General features: G+C 42.9%; 2 protein-coding genes across 3 annotated transcripts in view; one reads left to right on the plus strand and one right to left on the minus strand.

Moving 5' to 3' along the window:
* LOC139749677 (uncharacterized) overlaps nt 1-24,811 on the plus strand; it is a 147,142-nt gene that overhangs the window by 119,260 nt on the left and 3,071 nt on the right. The window lies entirely within an intron of this gene.
* Nucleotides 11,840-23,925, minus strand: LOC139749836 (uncharacterized). 2 transcript variants are annotated; one of them, XR_011713044.1, is made up of 3 exons: nt 23,805-23,925; nt 23,095-23,340; nt 11,840-15,112 (listed from the first exon to the last, which is right to left on the minus strand). XR_011713044.1 is itself a non-coding variant. In XM_071664144.1 (3 exons), the coding sequence occupies exons 2-3, from the start codon at nt 23,398-23,400 to the stop codon at nt 14,939-14,941; spliced, it is 480 nt and encodes a 159-aa protein (XP_071520245.1). In that variant the 5' UTR covers nt 23,805-23,904; the 3' UTR covers nt 11,840-14,938. The 2 variants fall into 2 exon arrangements, 1 of the variants encoding a protein (XP_071520245.1); XM_071664144.1 differs by having other exon boundaries at nt 23,095-23,400; nt 23,805-23,904.

The raw sequence follows: 24,811 nt of genomic DNA on the forward strand, positions 1-24,811 counted from the left end.
TATATACATACGTCCACACACGCAAATATACATACCTACACAGCTTTCCATGGTTTACCCCAGACGCTTCACATGCCTTGATTCAATCCACTGACAGCACGTCAGCCCCGGTATACCACATCGCTCCAATTCACTCTATTCCTTGCCCTCCTTTCACCCTCCTGCATGTTCAGGCCCCGATCACACAAAATCTTTTTCACTCCATCTTTCCACCTCCAATTTGGTCTCCCTCTTCTCCTCGTTCCCTCCACCTCCGACACATATATCCTCTTGGTCAATCTTTCCTCACTCATCCTCTCCATGTGCCCAAACCACTTCAAAACACCCTCTTCTGCTCTCTCAACCACGCTCTTTTTATTTCCACACATCTCTCTTACCCTTACGTTACTCACTCGATCAAACCATCTCACACCACACATTGTCCTCAAACATCTCATTTCCAGCACATCCATCCTCCTGCGCACAACTCTATCCATAGCCCACGCCTCGCAACCATACAACATTGTTGGAACCACTATTCCTTCAAACATACCCATTTTTGCTTTCCGAGATAATGTTCTCGACTTCCACACATTCTTCAAGGCCCCCAGAATTTTCGCCTCCTCCCCCACCCTATGATCCACTTCCGCTTCCATGGTCCCATCCGCTGCCAGATCCACTCCCAGATATCTAAAACACTTCACTTCCTCCAGTTTTTCTCCATTCAAACTCACCTCCCAATTGACTTGACCCTCAACCCTACTGTACCTAATAACCTTGCTCTTATTCACATTTACTCTTAACTTTCTTCTTCCACACACTTTACCAAACTCAGTCACCAGCTTCTGCAGTTTCTCACATGAATCAGCCACCAGCGCTGTGTCATCAGCGAACAACAACTGACTCACTTCCCAAGCTCTCTCATCCCCAACAGACTTCATACTTGCCCCTCTTTCCAAAACTCTTGCATTTACCTCCCTAACAACCCCATCCATAAACAAATTAAACAACCATGGAGACATCACACACCCCTGCCGCAAACCTACATTCACTGAGAACCAATCACTTTCCTCTCTTCCTACACGTACACATGCCTTACATCCTCGATAAAAACTTTTCACTGCTTCTAACAACTTTCCTCCCACACCATATATTCTTAATATATATATATATATATAAATATATATATATATATATATATATATATATATATATATATATATATATATATATATATATATATTCTTAATATATATATATATGTATATATATATATATATATATATATATATATATATATATATATATATATATATATATATATATATATATTTTTTTTTCATACTATTCGCCATTTCCCGCGTTAGCGAGGTAGCGTTAAGAACAGAGGACTGGGCCTTTGAGGGAATATCCTCACCTGGCCCCCTTCTCTGTTCCTTCTTTTGGAAAATTAAAAAAAAAAAAACGAGAGGGGGGGATTTCCAGCCATCCGCTCCCTCCCCTTTTAGTCGCCTTCTACGACACGCAGGGAATACGTGGGAAGTATTCTTTCTCCCCTATCCCCAGGGATTATATATATATATATATATATATATATATATATATATATATATATATATATATATATATATATATATATATATAAACGAATAATGGAGGTTGAAAAACTTGTCTTTTAAAATGTGCCAGGTCATACTTATTGGGAAAAACATGAGACGGTAGAGAGTTCCAAAGCTTCGAGGTGTAAGAAAGAAACAGTTATCAAAACGGCCCACCCTTGAGTTGCCGACGGCCACACAGTAATCATGTGACGCACCAGCTTGCCGAGTATTGCATGATCTAGTTAATGGTAGTGGGCACGCATGCAGCCAGCTCTCGTATATGAGCACCAAAGTAATGCCTATAGAAGGCACGTTCTGTATGTACATGTGCGTACTACCTTCTGTCAATATGGCTAGACACCGAGCGGGAGCCTGGCTCTCGCGGGGACCGGGTGGGATAACCAGCCCAACCCCCTAGGCACAGTGCTTAGGTCCCTCACCACCGGCGGGGCAGCCGCCCTAGAGCATAGGGCCCTCACCTCCTGAGTCGTAGGGAGGTTTAATCTCCTACAACAACAACGGCTAGACACCGTTTTCTTTCCTTTTAATGTAAGGTTTTTGAGAGGTATTAGCCAGAGGTATTGTTACTGTTGTCACCGTGTAGCTGTGGTTTATATAAGCCTTGTTGTCATAACTTTTATCCTCACCTCAAATGTGATTTTTTTTTTTTGTTCTTACCATGCTGCTGGCGTCGACCTTTGTCCTCGTTATGCTTTACCTCACTGTCAATATGTTGCCTGTTGTTATAACCCCATAATATCACAACACTGTTATCCCTGCTTGCAACAACCCTATACTGACTTCGTTTATCCTTGATCTTGATACAACCACGTATCATTATAACTCTGTTGTTCCTTGATCTAACTACAACCTTAGATTATCATAACTTTGTTATCCACTGATCTTACTACGAACACATATTCTTACAACTGTATTAGCCACCACATATTCTTACAACTGTATTAGCCACCACATATTCTTACAACTGTATTAGCCACTGAGCATCTGGCAACCTCATAGTATTATAGTATTATAGTATTGTAATGATTGTCTTGTTCTTTGGTCCCACTACAACCCATAGCCTTATGATTGTGTTGTCCTGTGGTCCTACTACAACTCATAATTGTGTTGTCCCGTGCTTTTACTATAACCTTATATCATTATGTTGATATTCTTTAGTATTACTGAGTTGTCGATTGCTCTTTCTGTGTTGTTGTTCTTTTTATTACTGTCTGGTACTGTAACTTACTTGTCCCTCTGTTATTATTACTGTCTGGTACTGTAACTTACTTGTCCCTCTGTTATTATTACTGTCTGGTACTGTAACTTACTTGTACCTCTGTTAGTATTACTGTCTGTTACTGTAACTTACTTGTACCTCTGTTAGTATTACTGTTTGGTACTGTAACTTGTTCCTCTGTTAGTATTACTGTCTGGTACTGTAACTTACTTGTACCTCTATCATTATTACTGTCTGGTACTGTAACTTACTTGTACCTCTGTTAGTATTACTGTCTGGTACTGTAACTTACTTGTACCTCTATCATTATTACTGTCTGGTACTGTAACTTACTTGTACCTCTGTTAGTATTACTGTCTGGTACTGTAACTTACTTGTACCTCTGTTAGTATTACTGTTTGGTACTGTAACTTGTTCCTCTGTTAGTATTACTGTCTGGTACTGTAACTTACTTGTACCTCTATCATTATTACTGTCTGGTACTGTAACTTACTTGTACCTCTGTTAGTATTACTGTCTGGTACTGTAACTTACTTGTACCTCTATCATTATTACTGTCTGGTACTGTAACTTACTTGTACCTTTGTTAGTATTACTGTCTGGTACTGTAACTTACTTGTACCTCTGTTATTATTACTGTCTGATACTGTAACGTCCATGTACCTTTATCATTGGTACTGTCTGGTACTGTAATTACCTGTACCTGTTATTATTACTGTTTGGCACTGTAACTTATACCTCTGTTGTCACTTGGTCATCACTGATCAACATGCTTGTCCTCACTGTCATTATATTCCTAGCGTTTGTTGTTGATTATTTCACTGTTATGATCAATTGAATCAAATCATCAGTAAGCTGTCCCTTCTTGTGATACGTCACTGTAGTTGTCATTCTACAGTTCCGTATTCTTATTATTAGTGATATGTTACAGAAAAGCTGTCACTCTGCTGTCGCTTATTATCAGTGATATGTCACTGTATGTTACCAAGTTATTACTTCATCGTACCTCTACGTCGCTGTCATAAAGGTGCAATTTCTTTTTACTCTGTTCTCCCTTTTTCTCATTCTATTTCCCTTTTTCTCTCTTTATATCCAGCATGTCTTGTTGTCACTGTATCTTCCACTGTTACTAGTGCATTTCACCGAAGTTGTTGATTTTGCCCGTTGTTTTCACTGCCTTCATCCTCATCATCTCTCATATGGCTATTGTCACCCTCTGTCGTTCACAAGTAACCCCCGCGTTGTCGTTATGTTGTTCGTTGTAACACTCTCAGACAGAGAAGATCTATGGTCGTACCCGTCTCCTCTGACGGGGAAGCCCTGTGGTTATTCCTGTCTCCTCAGACAGGGATGACCTACGGTCCTTTTTATCTCCCTTCAGCGACTGTGTTCTCCACCAACCTTCTGGAGGATGGGCAGAAACACGTGCCAAGGTTGGCTTGCGACAGGGAAATCAGGTCGAGCTGCAGGGAACGTTTGTGAGGGAGGAATTTCCCCGGCGGAGAAGTGCAAGCTCTCAGATCATGAAGAATCTTGTTGCATGAAATCTTCGTCGAGACTACAAAAGACGCAGGAGTGAAGATGGGACCGACTTTCTTCTTGGGAGGATTTTTCCCCTCAGCTACACACAAAGGATTTGAGACTCCTGCTGTTCAGTGCAGCGTCCAGGGTCGAGTTATTTTACTTTTTTTTTTCATATATTACTGTAACGACGTTGTGTCTTTCTGCCACCGTGAAGTGTCACTCTTCTCTTTCTTGCTCACAATTTTGTCAACTCTCGTCGTCACCGCAGTCACTATCGCTTCCATTTTAGCATTTATTTTTAACTATTGTCGGGTACAGTTCGCTGGTAATTCCCACTGCCATTGTACTGACTATTGCTAACCTATTTGTGCGGTAGGGAAAGGGTGCATAACACTCGTGGATCTCCATCTCTCGAAACTTATCTACAGTCGTACAATTTCATTTTCTAACTTTATTATTTGTCTTATCATTTTTAGTTTCTTTAGTTAACTTGTTTCGTTCATCCACTTCTCTGGTGTTATGGAAGTACTTCTTTCCATTTTCATTATCAAAGATTTGGCTTCGTGTTTTGTTATGGTCTCCCGTTGCTTTACCTTTGCATTTTCCGAGAAACTGTTCGTTGTCGACTTCGTCATACTGGTTATGAGAAGACAGAAGGTTGCTATCAAGTCACACCTAACTCTTCTCTCTTCCATGAAGGATAGACTTATTGCCCCCATTTCTGATGCATCTTCATGAGTGGTGATCAAACCTGAGAAGCATATTCGAGATTTGGCCCAAGGTAATCTGCGAAGAGTTTCATAAATACATTTCTCTTTCACTCTGCCGAATCCTCATTACCTTGCAATGGAATCAACGTTGAAGTCTACCTGGGGTCACCCAGCCTTGTAAGTTCATGCAATTCTCGTCATTCTCCACTTACTTTACGACTTTAGCATCATCATCTGCAAAAATGCTCAGGTTTGAATTCAATCCTTCGGGCAAGTCTTTTCCATAAATCTAGGAAAGCAGTACTTCTAAGACTCTTGCAGCACAGCCCATTTCGAAAAGCCTCCTGTTCGTTTTCTTATTCTACTCCGTTACCTTTCTATCTATAACGTTCTCCTTCCTGCCTGAAGATCCAGTTTATTCACCATACTTTTATGTAGAGCAGAATTGAAGTGGTTTTCAGCAGTCTAGGAACACATTCTGTCATGTCTGATCAGTACTGTTTTCACTGTTAGGTTAATGTATTGTACCTTTTCTCACTGCTTATAATTTCATGTTGGTATGGCATCTTCTGTTGTGGTGCATCTTCACTAACTTCACTAATGATTTATATCCCCATTAACACTAACGGTGTTTTCAGCTGCTCTGAATAACGCTATCGTTGCATCAAATGCCATGAAGATAACACCAACAAAATCCCCAAACATCGTTGCTCCATGGCCATCAGCTCCCGCAATACGTCCACCATCACCAATATATAGATATATGAACAACAGCCAGCAATTCCAATGACACAGTCAACCAAGGCAATATTTCCACGAACACTGTGATCACCATCACATCCATGGGCAGATCAGTGCATAAAATACCAACAGCAATAGTACCCCAGCTACCTCTACCACAGTAAGAACACTTACAGCAACAAATGCCACTACCACGACTACAATTACTACTACTACTACTTCTACTACTACTACTTCTACTACTACTACTACTACTTCTAATACTACAATTACAACTACTACTACAACAACAGAAATGACAATGAAACCACTCAATACCGCTGCCAACTTTTACTAATGACATCAGCACTTGCATATCAGCAGCGTCACTGTCATCATCTCCTCCTCCTCCTCCTCCTCCTCCTCCTCCTCCTCCAACAACAACAACAACGACGACGTCTGAAATGGTTGTGACACACTAGCAACATCACATACAACAACAGCACCATTACCTACAACAAAGGACCGAGCCAGAGGTGCTCCTGTTCGCTAGTAAAGCCGGACGCCTCACATTACCAAGTTTAACACATCCACTGCCTCCTTAGATATATATATATATATATATATATATATATATATATATATATATATATATATATATATATATATATATATATATATATATTCACGTGAGAAACACGTTACCGAAAACTTAATTCTTTTTTGTCTCCGCCAGAAATTTACACGAACTCCCCTGGGATCATTAGCCATAACAATTAGTAGACGAGAAAGGTTAAGAATTCATCTTCATTAAGGACGCATAAAAGAGAAAGTTTAGAGAGGGAAATTTTGTGCTAAAGCCTGGGAGATTTGGCTCGGGAGGTTGTGTGTGTGTGTGTGGGATGTACTATAGGGGAATAAGAAGCTGTGTTACGTACGTACGGGAAATCACAGAAGGACATGATGATAGATACCGTTTCAGTAATCATAATGTGTGGGAGGAGCGTCACTTGCAATGGGGAGGTGGGAAGCGATGAGTCGACGGGAAGGTGGTTACGTGATGGTCCGGTCTGTTGGTTGGTTATTTGGGCTTGAGGTCTGTATCAACTGGCCAGGGACCTTGAGACCATCAGTGTCAAGCTACATCCACCAGCTGAATGATGTTCAACACCTTCTTCAGGTGTTGAAGATAATTCTAAGCCCGTATATACACTCTCACTCTGGTTGTGGCTCCTCGTCTGGTGATGGGTAAGTGTAAGTCTATCTAGATTGATGGGATAAGTAGTTGATAGATGGTGCTGCGATGCCTTGGTGGCAAGTTATAAGTGAGGGGATGTTTGCTGATAAACTGTGTGGAGATGGCCAGGGGTTGATAAGTTAAAAGCAGGTGATTAATTTAGAGTGTGTTAATAGGTGGATGACACAAGGTGTATGTTACAAATAAGCGACTCATTAATTATAATAAATGATTACGTTGGTCTGATGGATGTGAGATGTTTGGAATGGTTTATCATCTTCATATAACGTATCAGGTGCGATTGCATAACAAACATTTGTTTCTGTTTTACTACGTCACGTTTGATGAATGATTTACTGAACAGATCTTAACCTTTTATCCCCGGTGACGGGAGAGAAAGGGTGATGGGAGAGAAAGATACTGGCTGGCTACGAAGAGGGGTGGAAGCAGGGATAGGGCTGGAAAGCCTCCCCTCCTGTATCATCACGTTTTAAAAGAAGGAACAGAGGAAGGAGTCAAAGGAGGATTTCTCTGGTCCTCATAGGAAGATATGAAGATAGATTAAAAAGTTTGTAACTGACAGAAAGATGAAAGTAGTTGCAAACGGAACCATATCCGAGGAAGATGATCTGTATAGAGTACCACAAGGAGCAGCGTTCAACACTGGAGTCTTTGCAAGCATGGTAAAGGCAGAGCAAGCAAAATGATTGGATCAGAAGCTGATCAACAGATGGAAAGAGACTCAGACGCGATATACAGGTTGGTAGAAGTGGTTTTATTGCCTTACGCTACTGCATTTTTACTGTCATCATCAGATCATTATATATAAAGGAAGAATAAGATGAATGTCATATCTATATCGTAAGTGTCTGTATAAAGCGTTAAGTCTACTGAAGTTTCAAAATGTTAAACATATCGAGAAATGAATAATAGATAGATATATGTATAAAAAGAAAAAAAAGTTAAGCAAAATTCAAAATGTCTGGCAGTTTAGCTTTACCAGAAATACATTAAACTTGATTAACATTAACAGACGCAATATATTTCCTCGTCAGCAACTAAAATCCTACAATTCACAGTTAAATACCCTGGCGCTCACTATAGGCCACATGCATAGTGGGAGTGTATGTGGTCTAAGAATTATCTTGAACACCTGAAGAAGATGATAAAGACTTTTCAGTTGGTGGATGTAACTTACGTTGACGGCCTTAATGAACCCTGGCAGTTGATAGGCCTAAAGTAAGTCTAAACTACCAACCAGCCATTGGTACCTGGCGCTCCAACATACGCTCAAATTGATCAGATAACTTTACTCTAAATCCAGTAAAACCTCATTTAAGACTTCAGTAAACCTGTCGACGCCTCACTATTACCTATCGTGGATTTGTTTCTGTTGTCCTTTAGGTCATCAACTTGACAGCATTTTAAGAATTCTGTTCCCATTAGGCCTAGAGGGAAACCATATGAGCATATTACGGAAAGAGAGAAAAAAAAATAGACACAGTGAGCTATATATTGTAGGCCAGTGCGAGAGAAGAGAAGAGAATCTTCCTTTCGTCCGGAATGTGAATGATAAACTGGTGCCAGGGAGCAGTGTAGTGGGAGGAGTTTTTGGCTTCACACGGGTGTGGGACGATGAACCGAGAGGTCACGAGGTAATAGGAGGTGATGAGCGACAAACACAATGGGAGGGGAGGATGGAAAGGTCAGGGTCGTGTCGTTGATGAGGTGTCTATCTTTGGATAGATTTTTTAGTTTCGCTAGGGCTTAGGGATGGTGGGTCACCAGGGAAGGGGTAGGATGAAGGCGCATGTTCCCAATTATGAGAGCAAGGTTCAGTGGGAAAGGGAATGTTGCCTATGGAGAATGGGAGAGGCTTGGAAGGGGAAAGACGACAGGGGAAAAAAAAAAGAGAGAAATTGGTAAGAGATCATCCACATCATCGTTCAGACAAATGTTTGGGCAGAGTGACCGACTGAATAATTCCAACGAAAAGAAAATATATACGTACGTGTTGGGAAATGATTATATGATAATGGGAAAACGACAGTGAATCAGTAATACGTCTGTAAAAGCTAACGGGGGCTAAACTCTGTCCTCTCTACCACTTCCCCCGACGCACCGTCTCCAACAGTCCAGCAGGATGGCCCTTGAAAAATCTCGTATATTCATCCTACACACTTGCTCTATCCCCGCTCACGCTACGCCTACATCCCTCTCTGCCATACACTCCTTCTCTATCTGTTCTTTCCCTTTCAATCTGGGTATCTCTCTCTCTCTCTCTCTCTCTCTCTCTCTCTCTCTCTCTCTCTCTCTCTCTCTCTCTCTCCTTTTTACCCCGGGGATTTGCCTCGTGCGGGTTATGGACTGCCAAGGACAGGGATTAGTGGCTGGCAGAGTGGCTGGCATTAGGAAGGAAGTTGCTAAATAGGGTGAGGAGTAGAAAAAGGAATGTATACGTGTGAAGATTATGTAGCGCTAAGATGGTTTGACCAAATGGAAGGAAGTGGTGTAGGGAAAATAGAGAAAAAAATGACGTAAATATATGAGTGAGGGAAGTTTTAATTTCCCTTGTTATGACAAGTAAGCAATTGTATTCTTTTTCATCCATAGTGAAAGCAAGGCTTAGTCCGAATCCATATATACCAAAACCACTAACGATCACCATTTTGAAAGGGCAGCATTATGAACATGGCTTTGGTGTCAGGCAACACATACCATGGCTAATGGGGGAAACCAGGATTACCCACACGCTGTGTGTAGTGCTTTTAGGATTTCATTTAGTCGAATGGATTTTCCTAAGCGAAAATCAGATGCGAGCGCTGGAGAATTCCCTCACTTCTTCACAGCATCTCCAACAACGTGTAGGAAAGCATTAGAAGCAGTCAGAGTACAGTACAAGTTCGTACGGCTTAGGAAAATCAAAAGCTAGATTCTTTCGGGGTACGTTGGAGTATCCCTGACTCCTCCTGTCTGCCAGGAGTTAGTCGTTGAGCCCACAGAGGTACACAGTAGCCTCACATTGTGGCGGATGGCGTCACACATACGATGCATCGTTCTTCAGTGGTTGGAATCCTCCTCCCACGCGCGAGTGTGGGTCTGGGTGAGTCTTCAACACGCCAAAATTCAGCCCAGCAGCAGCTCCACCAGCGTCCTTATCAACCCAGCAGCGGCTCCACCAGCGTCCTTTTCAACCCAGCAGCGGCTCCACCAGCGTCCTTTTCAGCCCATCAGCAGCTCCACCAACGTCCTTTCAGCCCAACAGCAGTTCCACCAACGTCCTTTTCAGCCCAACAGCAGTTCCACCAGCGTCCTTTTCAGCTCAGCAGCAGTTCCACCAGAGTCCTTTTCAACCCAGCAGCGGCTCCACCAGCGTCCTTTTCAACCCAGCAGCAGCTCCACCAGCGTCCTTTTCAGCCCATCAGCAGTTCCACCAACGTCCTTTCAGCCCAACAGTAGTTCCACCAGCGTCCTTTTCAGCTCAGCAGCAGCTCCACCAGAGTCCTTTCAAGTTTCAGCACATGGCACTTCCACTGGGCTACGTAAACAAAGGCTTTGATTTGGCTCGAATATATGAGGCCGTAGTAGGTGACCAAGGTTATCTGTGCGCTTACATGGGATATTGACTTTTGTAGGTCCCAGCTTATCCCTTGTGTCACACTGGCCGGTAGCACTATAATAAGACTCCAGCCCAAGCTACACAAACAAGGAACACTTTACGTACGAATAAGATTAGAGTTCAAAATTTACCAGTATCTACTTGTTGTTGTTGTTTCCTCGTTTTCGTATCACTTTCTTTTATACCCGTTGGTACCGTGCCGTCTGCTGGTATCGCCGAGATTTTTATATTTTGTTCTTGGCCTCTCCAGGGGCCGTTGTGTTTCCGTTAATGGTACTTTGGCACTTGGTTATTAGTGTGGTGCCCGAAGCATCCTAGCCGCGTCCCTAAGCATACTGCCACTTCCTTGGCTTGTGAACCCATTAGTACCATTCCAGTCTGACGGACTCCATCGTATACATCATTCGTAATGTTCATACCAGCTAAGATGCTTCCCAGGTCTCAGAATACCATGGTCCTCCGTTATACAGGTCACGTGAGTTTGTCGACCGTTTTAACGTCATATAAAGACCGAATGTGCACGTTCTTCTCGTCTCCAGCTTGAATGTGCACGTTTAACGGCGAGAAAATGGGAGTCTGTCTATCACACTCTGATGTAAGGACCAGAAACAATAAGAGAAACGGGTGAGTTGTCTTCACTGGTTATTCAGGGTGACATGGTTTGTCTGCAAGCATTCAAAGGCTTTTTAAATCATATCAAAACCTCCATCAGCAGAACGTCAAGTCTGGGGCTCCAGCCTGTATAGTACAACCACCTCGTGGGAGCTTGCACACCAAGATTAGTATTTGGGTCTGCTTGTTATCCTTTCATGCTGTATGTTCCATTCCACGCTGACAGATGAAGCCCATGATAACAAAGCCGCCTTACGAGCCATCACAGGCATCTATCTCCCTTTACAAACAGATGTATATTCATTTGAGCATTTCCAGACAACGCTACCACAATGACAGATCCGATGACAGAGAGCTGGCAGCATCTCATTCCTTTGCTGGTGTCTTAATTCACATGGTTACAAATGACACGAGAGGGGGAGGATATCCAGCCCCCCTCCCTCACCTTTTAAGTGCCTTGTACGACACACAGGGAATACGTGGGAAGTATTCTTTCTCCCCTGTCCCCAGGGATAATATATATATATATATATATATATATATATATATATATATATATATATATATATATATATGAAGGTGAAATCACAATTCAGCAAGAGTTCAGATAATTTTATTTAACAAGTAATATTTCCATACATGCTGCACATGTTTCACAGAGGCACTCCGCCTCATCACTACTGCACAGATTCCGTCTTCGTAGTGTCGTGCCGAAGAATACACCGACCTGACATTGTATACATCTAGTAACAATAATGTGGAAAAAGATGATAGGTCTAAATATTTGGTGTTGACCTATTCTCCTAAGTAAGCTAATGTAAGACAAGTACCAAAAAAAAAGTGAAATTCACGTGACCTTCCAAAACAGTAAGTACAAGTAAGACCTTATCAAAAGTAGGCCAAATTATCAGAAAATAGGGAGTGTTTACGCCGGCAAATGTAAGGCATACACAGATGTGTGTATATACTGGCCAGACAGGCAAGACAGTGGCTGAGAGATGCTATTGGCACAGTCATTCAGACGACAGGGGTGAGGACAGAAATGCGATCGCTAAATACTAGCAAGAAAACGATTACCCCTGTAAAACCTTAACAACCCAGGCACATTGTATCCCTCTTCTGATTATGCTACCTGCAACGTCATTGAATCTGTCTCAATTGCTAATACTAAGAAATCAAATTGGATTTAAAGAAGATAGAGCAAAATTCTCTCTTAAAGTCCAAATCTCTGTTATACTCCTTCCTCGACAGTGTTTGCCGATGCAGTTACCAACATGATCAAGTACGCCAACCTCTTACCCGAACCTCTTATCTGACGCTCCCGTAGGATTAGTATGAGTTTTGATGATCTTCCCAGCACATCCAGACCAACTCCTACGATGAATCAAAAGCAAGACGACCTACCCCCTGCCTCCCCTGGGCCAAATGCTGCCCCCAGCAATTCAAGGTTTAGATAATCACTATCGCTTCCTTAGTCTATAATGTAGTACATCTTGGAGATAAGAAATAAAGAATAATACTTCATTAGTACAATAAGTAACTACAGTTCTTGTTGTCTAAACATGACGTAAATTTGCACATAAAATGATAACGCCACACGCTAGATATCATTCATTCAATCTGGTTATCAGGTCATCTTGGTATTGTCGTTATCATTAAACCAGAAAATCCCGTAATCCGGCCACAGGGTTGCAGGATGTGAGACTTGAGAGCGTACCAGCTCAACCTGGACTAGAGTAATCGTCGCCAAGGACCGACGAGGAAGATTTGAGTTTGATTATGAACAGGTCAGAGTGAAATGCTTTGCAAGGCCGTCACACTCACCTTCAACATAGATTCCCTCACACTTTCTCACATTACAGTAAGTCACAGTTTCGTTTTGAAAGGGACATCTGAAGTAACAGATTCCCCTCACCTGGAACAGCTCTATGAAGTCTTATCATGCAACGTACAACTACACTACTCTTCTGGCTTGCCACCATCCTTCCATGACGCTCACGATGGGTATCACCGATGATGCAGTACTCAATACAAGGACAAATCAATCCATTGTATAAACGGAGCAACTGTTCAGAAGAGAAGAGGTTTTGACATCTATACTGGACACCTAGTTTCTTAGCGGCAGACTTAGCTATTCGTGTCAAGTGGGGTTTCCAAGAAAGAGCGGATGTTACTGTAATACCAAGTATGTTCATTGAGTCAAGAGGTGGAATTATAGAACCGTCAAAGGAGAGACGAGAGCTGTGAGGAGTTTTCGATAGAGAGATGGGTCGAAACTGGGTTTTGGAGGCATTAAACTTGACAAGATTTTGTGTACCCCACTGAGATATCCTGTCGAATTTCGAATTTATAGAGGAAGCTGTGGCAAGACGAGATGCAGATCGAGTGAAAGAGGGAGCATAATTGAAGGATGTTGATGAATGCAGTGTTGAATCGTCAGCTTAATGAGTGCATTGTGGTATTTGTGGCGGAGAGGAAATCATTGAAAAAAAAGAGAAAAAGTGTAGAGGACAGGACAAAACCTTAAGGAACACCGCTGTAAATGGAGAAATAGGGGAGGCTGATCCATAAATACACAGAGATAGATCGGCCAGAGGGGAAGCTAGATATAAAGAAGCAAAGTGAGGGAAGGAAGCCAGAATAGGGAAGCCTAAAGATGAGGCCCCGATGCCACACCTTGTCAAAAGCCTAAGATATGTCAAGGGCAACTATACATGACTTCTCAGAATTTTTCACTGAATTTTTCGCCTCACAGAAACCATACTGGTGATCAGAGAGTAGATTGATTTTCGATGTGTTTAAGGATATGGGAGTTGAGGAAGATGTCAAAGCAATGAGACGATAGTTAGAGGGGTCAGAAAGGTCACCCATCTTGGGGATGGGATGTACCAATGCATGATTCCAAGAAGGAAAATATCTGGTTTTTAAACAGAAACTGAAGAGACGAGCAAACAAAGGTGCGCGTTCAGAGGCACACTCTTTAAGTACACGGGGATGGATGCCTTTCTTGTGTCCAGAGAAAGAAGCGCTTTTCGGACAATCCGAAAAAGACATTATGGGAAGAGTCATTGGATTTGTAAGAGGAGTATCAGGGGGTGAAGGAATGTTAGAATCATCTAAGGTGGATTAGACTCAGAGGAGAAACGGGAGCCAAAAAGAGTTGCTCTGTCTACGGTAGAGACAGCTATAGGTCCGTCAAAGCGGAGTTAATGTAAAGTATTCCAGTCAGCTTTGTTGAGATGCTAGTATGTACGCGCAGAAGGGAGACAGACCTTGAGCTACATACCATCAAAGTTTGGAGACTCAAGGTCCTTGAGGCGTGCAACACGTCTGTTGATATTGGAATAAGCACAAACACCACCTCTAAACCGGAATCGTGAGTGGAGGCTATATTTCGATACGAAAAAGGGACTAATGAGAACATTATTAGACAACTGTGTCTCAAACAGAAGTTAGATGTTAGGAGAGGCACTAGACAGATGGTGTTCAACTGAAGAGAGGTTACTGGAGAGACCACGAATGTTGATATAGTGAATAGAAAAAGAGGAAGGTCTCATAGAAAGGGAAAGGTCGTGTGAGTTGCCGGTACTACTACTGCCAAAGCCCTCCCTCTCATTGGCAGAAGAGTCAGACAGAAACCCGGAGATTCTTAGCACTCCATGATCCCAGGGACTAGCGACCATAGATTTCACAGTTTTATGAATGTCTATTCCATTCGTTTAGCCTTGGCAACACAATCCTCAGGAGCACCCACATGACGGCTAAGACGAGGGCGATGGTCATAGAGACGATGTTGCAGGCTTGACGAGTCTTGTCGACCTCAAACACTTTTCGAGATCGTACAGGCGCACCGCCCACACTCGAACTTGGCTGGAAAAAAAGAATAGATTAAGAAGTCATCTGTAAAGATAAGAGATAACGATACTATACTGAATAGATGTTGAACCAATGAACTAGTGTTCAACAAATGACTTTTACAACACAATAAGAACAACGTTAATGATATCATTGATCATGATGATGAAGTAACAATGATAATATTTTAGTTGAAACATGTAATAAGACAAAGCAACAACGGTCATGACAATATCTGTAATACTGATATTAAACGAACACAAGTCAATAGCATTCTAACTCTTTTTGTCCCACGAATTCAGATAGGTGGACCTTATAGTACCTTTTACGTTGAATTCGAGTCCGTTTTTAGAATTTTTCTACCATGCATGGTTTTGAAGTGATAGAGCAATTATTTTTCAAAATAAGTGTATATTACACTGAACATTTTACCTATGAAATGTAGAAGTGTACGATTTTCAGCTATGTTTGGCCACAGGAACATCCTTCCTTAGTGTCCAGCAGTAATCTGCTAACACAGAGGGGCTCCACTTTCCTCAACACCGCTTTCCATGTCCAAAATGTCCTGGTGAAATCTTTCGCCGTGCTTATCATTGACTGCTCCAAGATTTTCCAGGAAAAAGTATAAGTGCGAGTCCAAGAAGTGAATTTTTTGGACTCATATCGCTCCCCAGAGCTTTATATGAAGTCAATAGATCTTTTACATCACAGTAATCTTTGCAAACTCCCTTTAATGACAGCCATACAGTTATTTCAACTTCATTTAGCTCTTCATCGAACTTCTCATCTCGAAGCAGTTGCCTGGTCTATGAAAATACCCCTCTTAGATTTTAGCATCACTAATTCTGGGGAATCTATTCCCTTAAATATGTTAATCCATGACCAGTTTTATCCATAACTTTGACGAAGTTCTTCATCAAGCCGAGCTTAATGTGCAAAGGAGGCAGATATATTTTCTCAGGATCAGCAAGAGGAGAGTTGACGACATTATTCTTCCATGGAGTGGGTGATGATCGTTTTGGCCACATTTCTTCTACATACTGTATGTAATGATATGCGAGTATGATGAAACAATAACTATGGGTGATAGAGAAATTCTGAAGACATAATTGGAGTCAGCGTGCATCGTTGTTATCGTTAAAAGAATGATGATAGTTATTATGATTATCATAATTGTTATTATTATTATCGTTATTATTAGAAGTATTATCATTATTATTATTATTATCATTATTATTATTATCATTATTATTATCATTATCATTATTATTATTATTATTATTATTATCATTATTATTATTATTATCATTATTATCATTATTATTACTATTATCATGATGATGATGATGATGATGATAATCATTATCATTTTGTATTAATGATATAATTGTTATAGTATTACAACCAATATCATGATTCTTATTATCATTATCATTACTATCATTATTTCTGGTTGCAGTATATTACACATGAGAGTTGGGGAATGAAGAGGATGTGGAGTGTGGAAGTTGGGGAATGAAGAGGATGTGGAGTGTGGAAGTTGGGGAATGAAGAGGATGTGGAGTGTGGAAGTTGGGGAATGAAGAGGATGTGGAGTGTGGAAGTTGGGGAATGAAGAGGATGTGGAGTGTGGAAGTTGGGGAATGAAGAGGATGTGGAGTGTGGAAGTTGGGGAATGAAGAGGATGTGGAGTGTGGAAGTTGGGGAATGAAGAGGATGTGGAGTGTGGAAGTTGGGGAATGAAGAGGATGTGGAGTGTGGAAGTTGGGGAATGAAGAGGATGTGGAGTGTGGAAGTTGGGGAATGAAGAGGATGTGGAGTGTGGAAGTTGGGGAATGAAGAGGATGTGGAGTGTGGAAGTTGGGGAATGAAGAGGATGTGGAGTGTGGAAGTTGGGGAATGAAGAGGATGTGGAGTGTGGAAGTTGGGGAATGAAGAGGATGTGGAGTGTGGAAGTTGGGGAATGAAGAGGATGTGGAGTGTGGAAGTTGGGGAATGAAGAGGATGTGGAGTGTGGAAGTTGGGGAATGAAGAGGATGTGGAGTGTGGAAGTTGGGGAATGAAGAGGATGTGGAGTGTGGAAGTTGGGGAATGAAGAGGATGTGGAGTGTGGAAGTTGGGGAATGAAGAGGATGTGGAGTGTGGAAGTTGGGGAATGAAGAGGATGTGGAGTGTGGATGTTGGGGAATGAAGAGGATGTGGAGTGTGGAAGTTGGGGAATGAAGAGGATGTGGAGTGTGGAAGTTGGGGAATGAAGAGGATGTGGAGTGTGGAAGTTGGGGAATGAAGAGGATGTGGAGTGTGGAAGTTGGGGAATGAAGAGGATGTGGAGTGTGGAAGTTGGGGAATGAAGAGGATGTGGAGTGTGGAAGTTGGGGAATGAAGAGGATGTGGAGTGTGGAAGGTAGGGAGGATAGAAGAATGCAGAAGGTGGGGAGTGTTGAGGGCTGTGGAATGTGGAGTGCAGAGGATTGTGGAAGATGTGGAACGTAGAGGGTTGTGGAGGGTAAACGATGGAGAGTAGAGGGTTGTGCAGTTTGGAGAATGGGGAGGCTAGTGGAGAGCGGTGGGGTAGAGAGACTAGAGATATGTGGAATCTGAAGGGTGGAGAGTGTTAACGTTTGTGGAGTGTGGAAGTTGGGGAATGAAGAGGATGTGGAGTGTGGAAGTTGGGGAATGAAGAGGATGTGGAGTGTGGAAGTTGGGGAATGAAGAGGATGTGGAGTGTGGAAGTTGGGGAATGAAGAGGATGTGGAGTGTGGAAGTTGGGGAATGAAGAGGATGTGGAGTGTGGATGTTGGGGAATGAAGAGGATGTGGAGTGTGGAAGTTGGGGAATGAAGAGGATGTGGAGTGTGGAAGTTGGGGAATGAAGAGGATGTGGAGTGTGGAAGTTGGGGAATGAAGAGGATGTGGAGTGTGGAAGTTGGGGAATGAAGAGGATGTGGAGTGTGGAAGTTGGGGAATGAAGAGGATGTGGAGTGTGGAAGTTGGGGAATGAAGAGGATGTGGAGTGTGGAAGTTGGGGAATGAAGAGGATGTGGAGTGTGGAAGTTGGGGAATGAAGAGGATGTGGAGTGTGGAAGTTGGGGAATGAAGAGGATGTGGAGTGTGGAAGTTGGGGAATGAAGAGGATGTGGAGTGTGGAAGGTAGGGAGGATAGAAGAATGCAGAAGGTGGGGAGTGTTGAGGGCTGTGGAATGTGGAGTGCAGAGGATTGTGGAAGATGTGGAACGTAGAGGGTTGTGGAGGGTAAACGATGGAGAGTAGAGGGTTGTGCAGTTTGGAGAATGGGGAGGCTAGTGGAGAGCGGTGGGGTAGAGAGACTAGAGATATGTGGAATCTGAAGGGTGGAGAGTGTTAACGTTTGTGGAGTGTGGAAGTTGGGGAATGAAGAGGATGTGGAGTGTGGAAGTTGGGGAATGAAGAGGATGTGGAGTGTGGAAGTTGGGGAATGAAGAGGATGTGGAGTGTGGAAGTTGGGGAATGAAGAGGATGTGGAGTGTGGAAGTTGGGGAATGAAGAGGATGTGGAGTGTGGAAGTTGGGGAATGAAGAGGATGTGGAGTGTGGAAGGTAGGGAGGATAGAAGAATGCAGAAGGTGGGGAGTGTTGAGGGCTGTGGAATGTGGAGTGCAGAGGATTGTGGAAGATGTGGAACGTAGAGGGTTGTGGAGGGTAAACGATGGAGAGTAGAGGGTTGTGCAGTTTGGAGAATGGGGAGGCTAGTGGAGAGCGGTGGGGTAGAGAGACTAGAGATATGTGGAATCTGAAGGGTGGAGAGTGTTAACGTTTGTGGAGTGTGGAAGTTGGGGAATGAAGAGGATGTGGAGTGTGGAAGTTGGGGAATGAAGAGGATGTGGAGTGTGGAAGGTAGGGAGGATAGAAGAATGCAGAAGGTGGGGAGTGTTGAGGGCTGTGGAATGTGGAGTGCAGAGGATTGTGGAAGATGTGGAACGTAGAGGGTTGTGGAGGGTAAACGATGGAGAGTAGAGGGTTGTGCAGTTTGGAGAATGGGGAGGCTAGTGGAGAGCGGTGGGGTAGAGAGACTAGAGATATGTGGAATCTGAAGGGTGGAGAGTGTTAACGTTTGTGGAGTGTGGAAGTTGGGGAATGAAGAGGATGTGGAGTGTGGAAGTTGGGGAATGAAGAGGATGTGGAGTGTGGAAGTTGGGGAATGAAGAGGATGTGGAGTGTGGAAGTTGGGGAATGAAGAGGATGTGGAGTGTGGAAGTTGGGGAATGAAGAGGATGTGGAGTGTGGAAGTTGGGGAATGAAGAGGATGTGGAGTGTGGAAGTTGGGGAATGAAGAGGATGTGGAGTGTGGAAGTTGGGGAATGAAGAGGATGTGGAGTGTGGAAGTTGGGGAATGAAGAGGATGTGGAGTGTGGAAGTTGGGGAATGAAGAGGATGTGGAGTGTGGAAGTTGGGGAATGAAGAGGATGTGGAGTGTGGAAGTTGGGGAATGAAGAGGATGTGGAGTGTGGAAGTTGGGGAATGAAGAGGATGTGGAGTGTGGAAGTTGGGGAATGAAGAGGATGTGGAGTGTGGAAGTTGGGGAATGAAGAGGATGTGGAGTGTGGAAGTTGGGGAATGAAGAGGATGTGGAGTGTGGAAGTTGGGGAATGAAGAGGATGTGGAGTGTGGAAGTTGGGGAATGAAGAGGATGTGGAGTGTGGAAGTTGGGGAATGAAGAGGATGTGGAGTGTGGAAGTTGGGGAATGAAGAGGATGTGGAGTGTGGAAGTTGGGGAATGAAGAGGATGTGGAGTGTGGAAGTTGGGGAATGAAGAGGATGTGGAGTGTGGAAGTTGGGGAATGAAGAGGATGTGGAGTGTGGAAGTTGGGGAATGAAGAGGATGTGGAGTGTGGAAGTTGGGGAATGAAGAGGATGTGGAGTGTGGAAGTTGGGGAATGAAGAGGATGTGGAGTGTGGAAGTTGGGGAATGAAGAGGATGTGGAGTGTGGAAGTTGGGGAATGAAGAGGATGTGGAGTGTGGAAGTTGGGGAATGAAGAGGATGTGGAGTGTGGAAGTTGGGGAATGAAGAGGATGTGGAGTGTGGAAGTTGGGGAATGAAGAGGATGTGGAGTGTGGAAGTTGGGGAATGAAGAGGATGTGGAGTGTGGAAGTTGGGGAGTGAAGAGGATGTGGAGTGTGGAAGTTGGGGAATGAAGAGGATGTGGAGTGTGGATGTTGGGGAATGAAGAGGATGTGGAGTGTGGAAGGTAGGGAGGATAGAAGAATGCAGAAGGTGGGGAGTGTTGAGGGCTGTGGAATGTGGAGTGCAGAGGATTGTGGAAGATGTGGAACGTAGAGGGTTGTGGAGGGTAAACGATGGAGAGTAGAGGGTTGTGCAGTTTGGAGAATGGGGAGGCTAGTGGAGAGCGGTGGGGTAGAGAGACTAGAGATATGTGGAATCTGAAGGGTGGAGAGTGTTAACGTTTGTGGAGTGTGGAATGAATGGTGAACAGGGAGGCAGCATAATGTGAGTGTCGGGTGTAGTGGTATGAAGAGGGGTGGGTGTAGAGTCTGCAGGATGGAGAGTGTGGCTGTGTTTTGCGGGGTGTTGATGACTTAGAGTGGGTCGGGTTAAAGTTGCTCATTCGGCGTTCTCTTAAATCGCTATGAACAAGTGTGGAACATAAGCTTATAAAGATATTTCAGAAGCTAGGATTTGTCACGAATAACTTACGAGTCACTAGTTAGAAGGAGGTGATATTTCGCTAGAGGGATGATCACGCAGGATGTCAGACAAACCCATAAAGATAAGACCATCGCAGGGGCTGGCGCTGTGGTGAGCGGACCTGTGGGAAGCTACGGATGGCGCCACACCAATGTAAAAGCTCTATGCTTGCCTCTGTCAACTCTCTCTCTCTCTCTCTCTCTCTCTCTCTCTCTCTCTCTCTCTCTCTCTCTCTCTCTCTCTCTCTCTCTCTCTTTCTCTCTCTCTCTCTGGCCTGTGACCTTTACCCAGGGCGTTTGTCACTGAAACGTGTTGATGTGAGGATACAAAGATGCCCCGCTGCGTGCTGGCTAGGCACCGACCTCAGTTTACCCTTATATACCCTATTTAAGTTTGCTACAAATATTACATTCGTCGTCAAAATTCACTCGGACAAAATTAATACTAAAAGGTGAATGCATTCCGGTAAATTTCTTCTCATGAGGGGCAGCGATGACGTTTTTTGAGTAGAGAGCTCACAAAATTAATTGTATAAAATTTTTGTTCATTACACTTTGGAACACACACACATACACACACACACACACACACATAGATCCGTGGTGTAGTGGTTGGCGTTGCTGACCATGCTGTCAGCACGAATCCATCAACCGTATCATATGGTTTCTCCAGATCCATAGATGTGACGTACAAACCCTCCTCTTCCTCAGAGTATTACTCACGAACATTCTTTAAAGCAAACACCTGATCCACACGTTCTCTACCACTTCTGAAACTAACTGTTTTCCCCAAGTCTAACACTCAGTACATGTCTTCACCCTCTCAATCACCACTCTCATACAACTCACCAGATATACTCAGCATATACCTCTGTAGTTTAAACACTCACACATATATACATATATTTCCCTGGCTGGGGATAGGGGAGAAAGAATATTTCCCACGTACTCCCTGCGTGTCGTAGAGGGCGACTAAAAGGGGAGGGAGCGGGGGGGCTGGAAATCCTCCCCTCCCGTTTATTATTTTCCGAAAGAAGGAACGGTGAGGATATACCCTCTAAGGCTCACTCCTTATTTGTTAACGCTCCCTCGCTAACGCGGGATAAGGCGAATATGTATGAAAAAAAGAAATTATATATATATATATATATATATATATATATATATATATATATATATATATATATATATATATATATATATATATATATGTATATATGATATATGTAATTGTGTGTGTGTGTGTGTGTGTGTGCGCGTGTAGAAAGATAGAACGGTATCTGGGAGGACAAAAATGGGAATGTGTGAAGGTATAGTAGTCCCAAGAGGGTGTACTGAAATGGTTTGGACATACGAAGAGAATGAGTGAGGAAAGGCTGACAGAGAGAATATGTGAGGAGGGAACAAGATGGGAAGGTAGTGTGAAAAAGATTTTGAGCGATCGGGGCCTGATCATGCAGGAGGTTCAAAAGCATGCAAGACAGAGTAAATTGGAACGATTTGGTATACAGGGGTCGACTTGCTTTAAATGACTGAGCAAAGCATGTGCAATGCCTGGGGTAAACCATGGAAAGAAGGTCTGTGGGACCTGGATGTGGATAAATCTTACATATATCCTACATGACAACTGTAGACTCTCCGAACCACGACGTCAGTAACGTATCCATCCTCTAGATAGCCCCGTTCTACACTGATATATATATATATATATAAACATCGATCGAATCACACAATGGGAAATCTAAATCACTCACTCGTATATGTTTGATCACAGTCATCACACAAACGGTGTCACTATGATTCTAAACAGACCGAGGTGGATCCATCACTTGCCTCATCCTTGTCAATAGTTCAACAAACACCCACGTTTGCACACTTACTCTCCATTAACCCATGTCTCAGCCTGTGTCCCTTTACACAGAAGAGGACTTCTTCTGGTGGCTAATGTACAATGTATATCTAACATCCGCGTCATCTTCAGTCTGCTGTGTCACCACCAGATTCACCGTAAGCAAGTAAGATATGCGACCTTTCACCGTCACTAAAACTTTCTATCACGTTCAGTCACCCAGTTTGTTCTTGAAATATAACAATTTTGCCTCAGAATTGCATATAACTGAAAACGTAATAGGATAAGTGTGTGAGGAAGCAAGCTTTTCCCCCCCATCAAATCTTCTCATTTACTATTTCCTATTAGACATGTACCCATTACTCGGAGTAGGGTTCTAGTTACCAATATGATCAATGAAGAACTCACTCGTACCTGACTTGTTATGATCGAATATTTGCTTTTGAAAGGCGTATAAGTGAACCAACCTTTGCCCTTTGGGTAGCGTAGCACCCAGAGGTTAGCTGGTCAGGAAGGTGGTTTTCATCGCCCATGTCAACAGAGAGGTGAGCCACAGGTTCCTGTGTTGTGCCTTGGTCAGGTACAGTCGTCTGGGGAACAGGGTGGTGAATGACGTCTGATGACTGATCAGAATGACCTCGGCTGAAGTCCTTCTTGTTGACAGAGAGATGACCCTCAGGCTCCTGTGGTGTGCTTTGGTCGGATGGAGTCGACTGGGGAAGAAGGGAGTCTGATGATTCATAAGAATGGCCTTGCCCAACGTACTTAGGCATCTGACGGAGCAGAGAAAGACTCTTTGTTAAACACGCCTCCATGAAGTCTGGTTACAGACAACGATGATAAAAGGATGTATAGTTGCATCGTTGTTGGAGGGGATCAAGGTATCGTACTATGAGAGGTACCTCAATATCATACTGAGAGGTACCACAGTATCGTGCTATGAAAGGTACCTCAGTATCATACTGATGGAGGCATTTCTCTATCATACTGCTAATGGAACTTTGTGTAATCATGCTGTTGCTGGCACACAGACATGACACTTTATTTTGAGGGACAAGAGTAGGTTACATCCTATGATTCAAGTTGCAAATATTTTCCTATTTTGTTGTATTCTATTCTACATCAAAGAAAAAAAGATGTACACACTCTTACGATAATGGTGCTTACGTGTACATACCTGGTATTGGGGTGAGAACACTGAAATACGGTACGATAATTATCTTGACGAGATCCCATACGCCGAACTTATCTCCAACCGAACAACTGTCTGTCCTGTGGGTGTTTATAGCCGGTCGTTGCATGATGCCGGTAACGCAGTTGCGGGCTCATCTCTTTTTTTTTTTTTCCCGCCGCTGAATGTTTGAAATTCTTCAGCCCTAAGCCTTCTCTGCTATCGCATGAGAAACATGGTAAATACATATATATATATATATATTTTTCAGAGGTTGCACATGTATGTGGTGGAGACAGCCACTTCATGATGTGAAGACATTCGGCAACAGGCGGAGGAGTATTGCCACTTGTCATATTTTTTTATGATTTATATTTACCTTTACAAAGCACGTCCTTGGATTGGCATACCTCTTGACTTACAATCCGGAGCGCCTTAGCGGAGCGTCCTCTCCCTACACTCTTCACCATATGTACCAGAGACATACTCAAACCATCAAAAGCATCAATATTTTCCTATACTGATGACATAACACAAATAACTGGATATCATGGGAGATCGAAGTAAAAAATAATGATGAATAAGATAACAGCAAAGGAAATCACTATAATTCACAAATTTGAGTAAAAATGGAAAATTAAGGCAAACACTTAAAAGTTTACTGCAATACAACCTTGGAGCAAAAGTCACACGCCCATTTAGAGTCAAAGATGAAGTGATAGACTTATAGTCAAAGATGAAGTGATAGACTTATAGTCAAAGCTGAAGTGATAGACTTATAGTCAAAGACGAAGTGATAGACTTATAGTCAAAGATGAAGTAATAGACTTACTTATAGTCAAAGATGAAGTGATAGACTTATAGTCAAAGATGAAGTGATAGACTTTCAACAATCAGGAAAAATGCTTGGCCTCAACATGAGCTCTGGTGGCTACGTGTATATAATGTGAAAGGTATGCTATCTCTCACCAAACTTTATATAGATTCAGAAACACACCAGTAGATATAAAAAT

Source organism: Panulirus ornatus, chromosome 8 (assembly GCF_036320965.1).
Source record: "Panulirus ornatus isolate Po-2019 chromosome 8, ASM3632096v1, whole genome shotgun sequence".
Taxonomy (NCBI): Eukaryota; Metazoa; Arthropoda; class Malacostraca; order Decapoda; family Palinuridae; genus Panulirus; species Panulirus ornatus.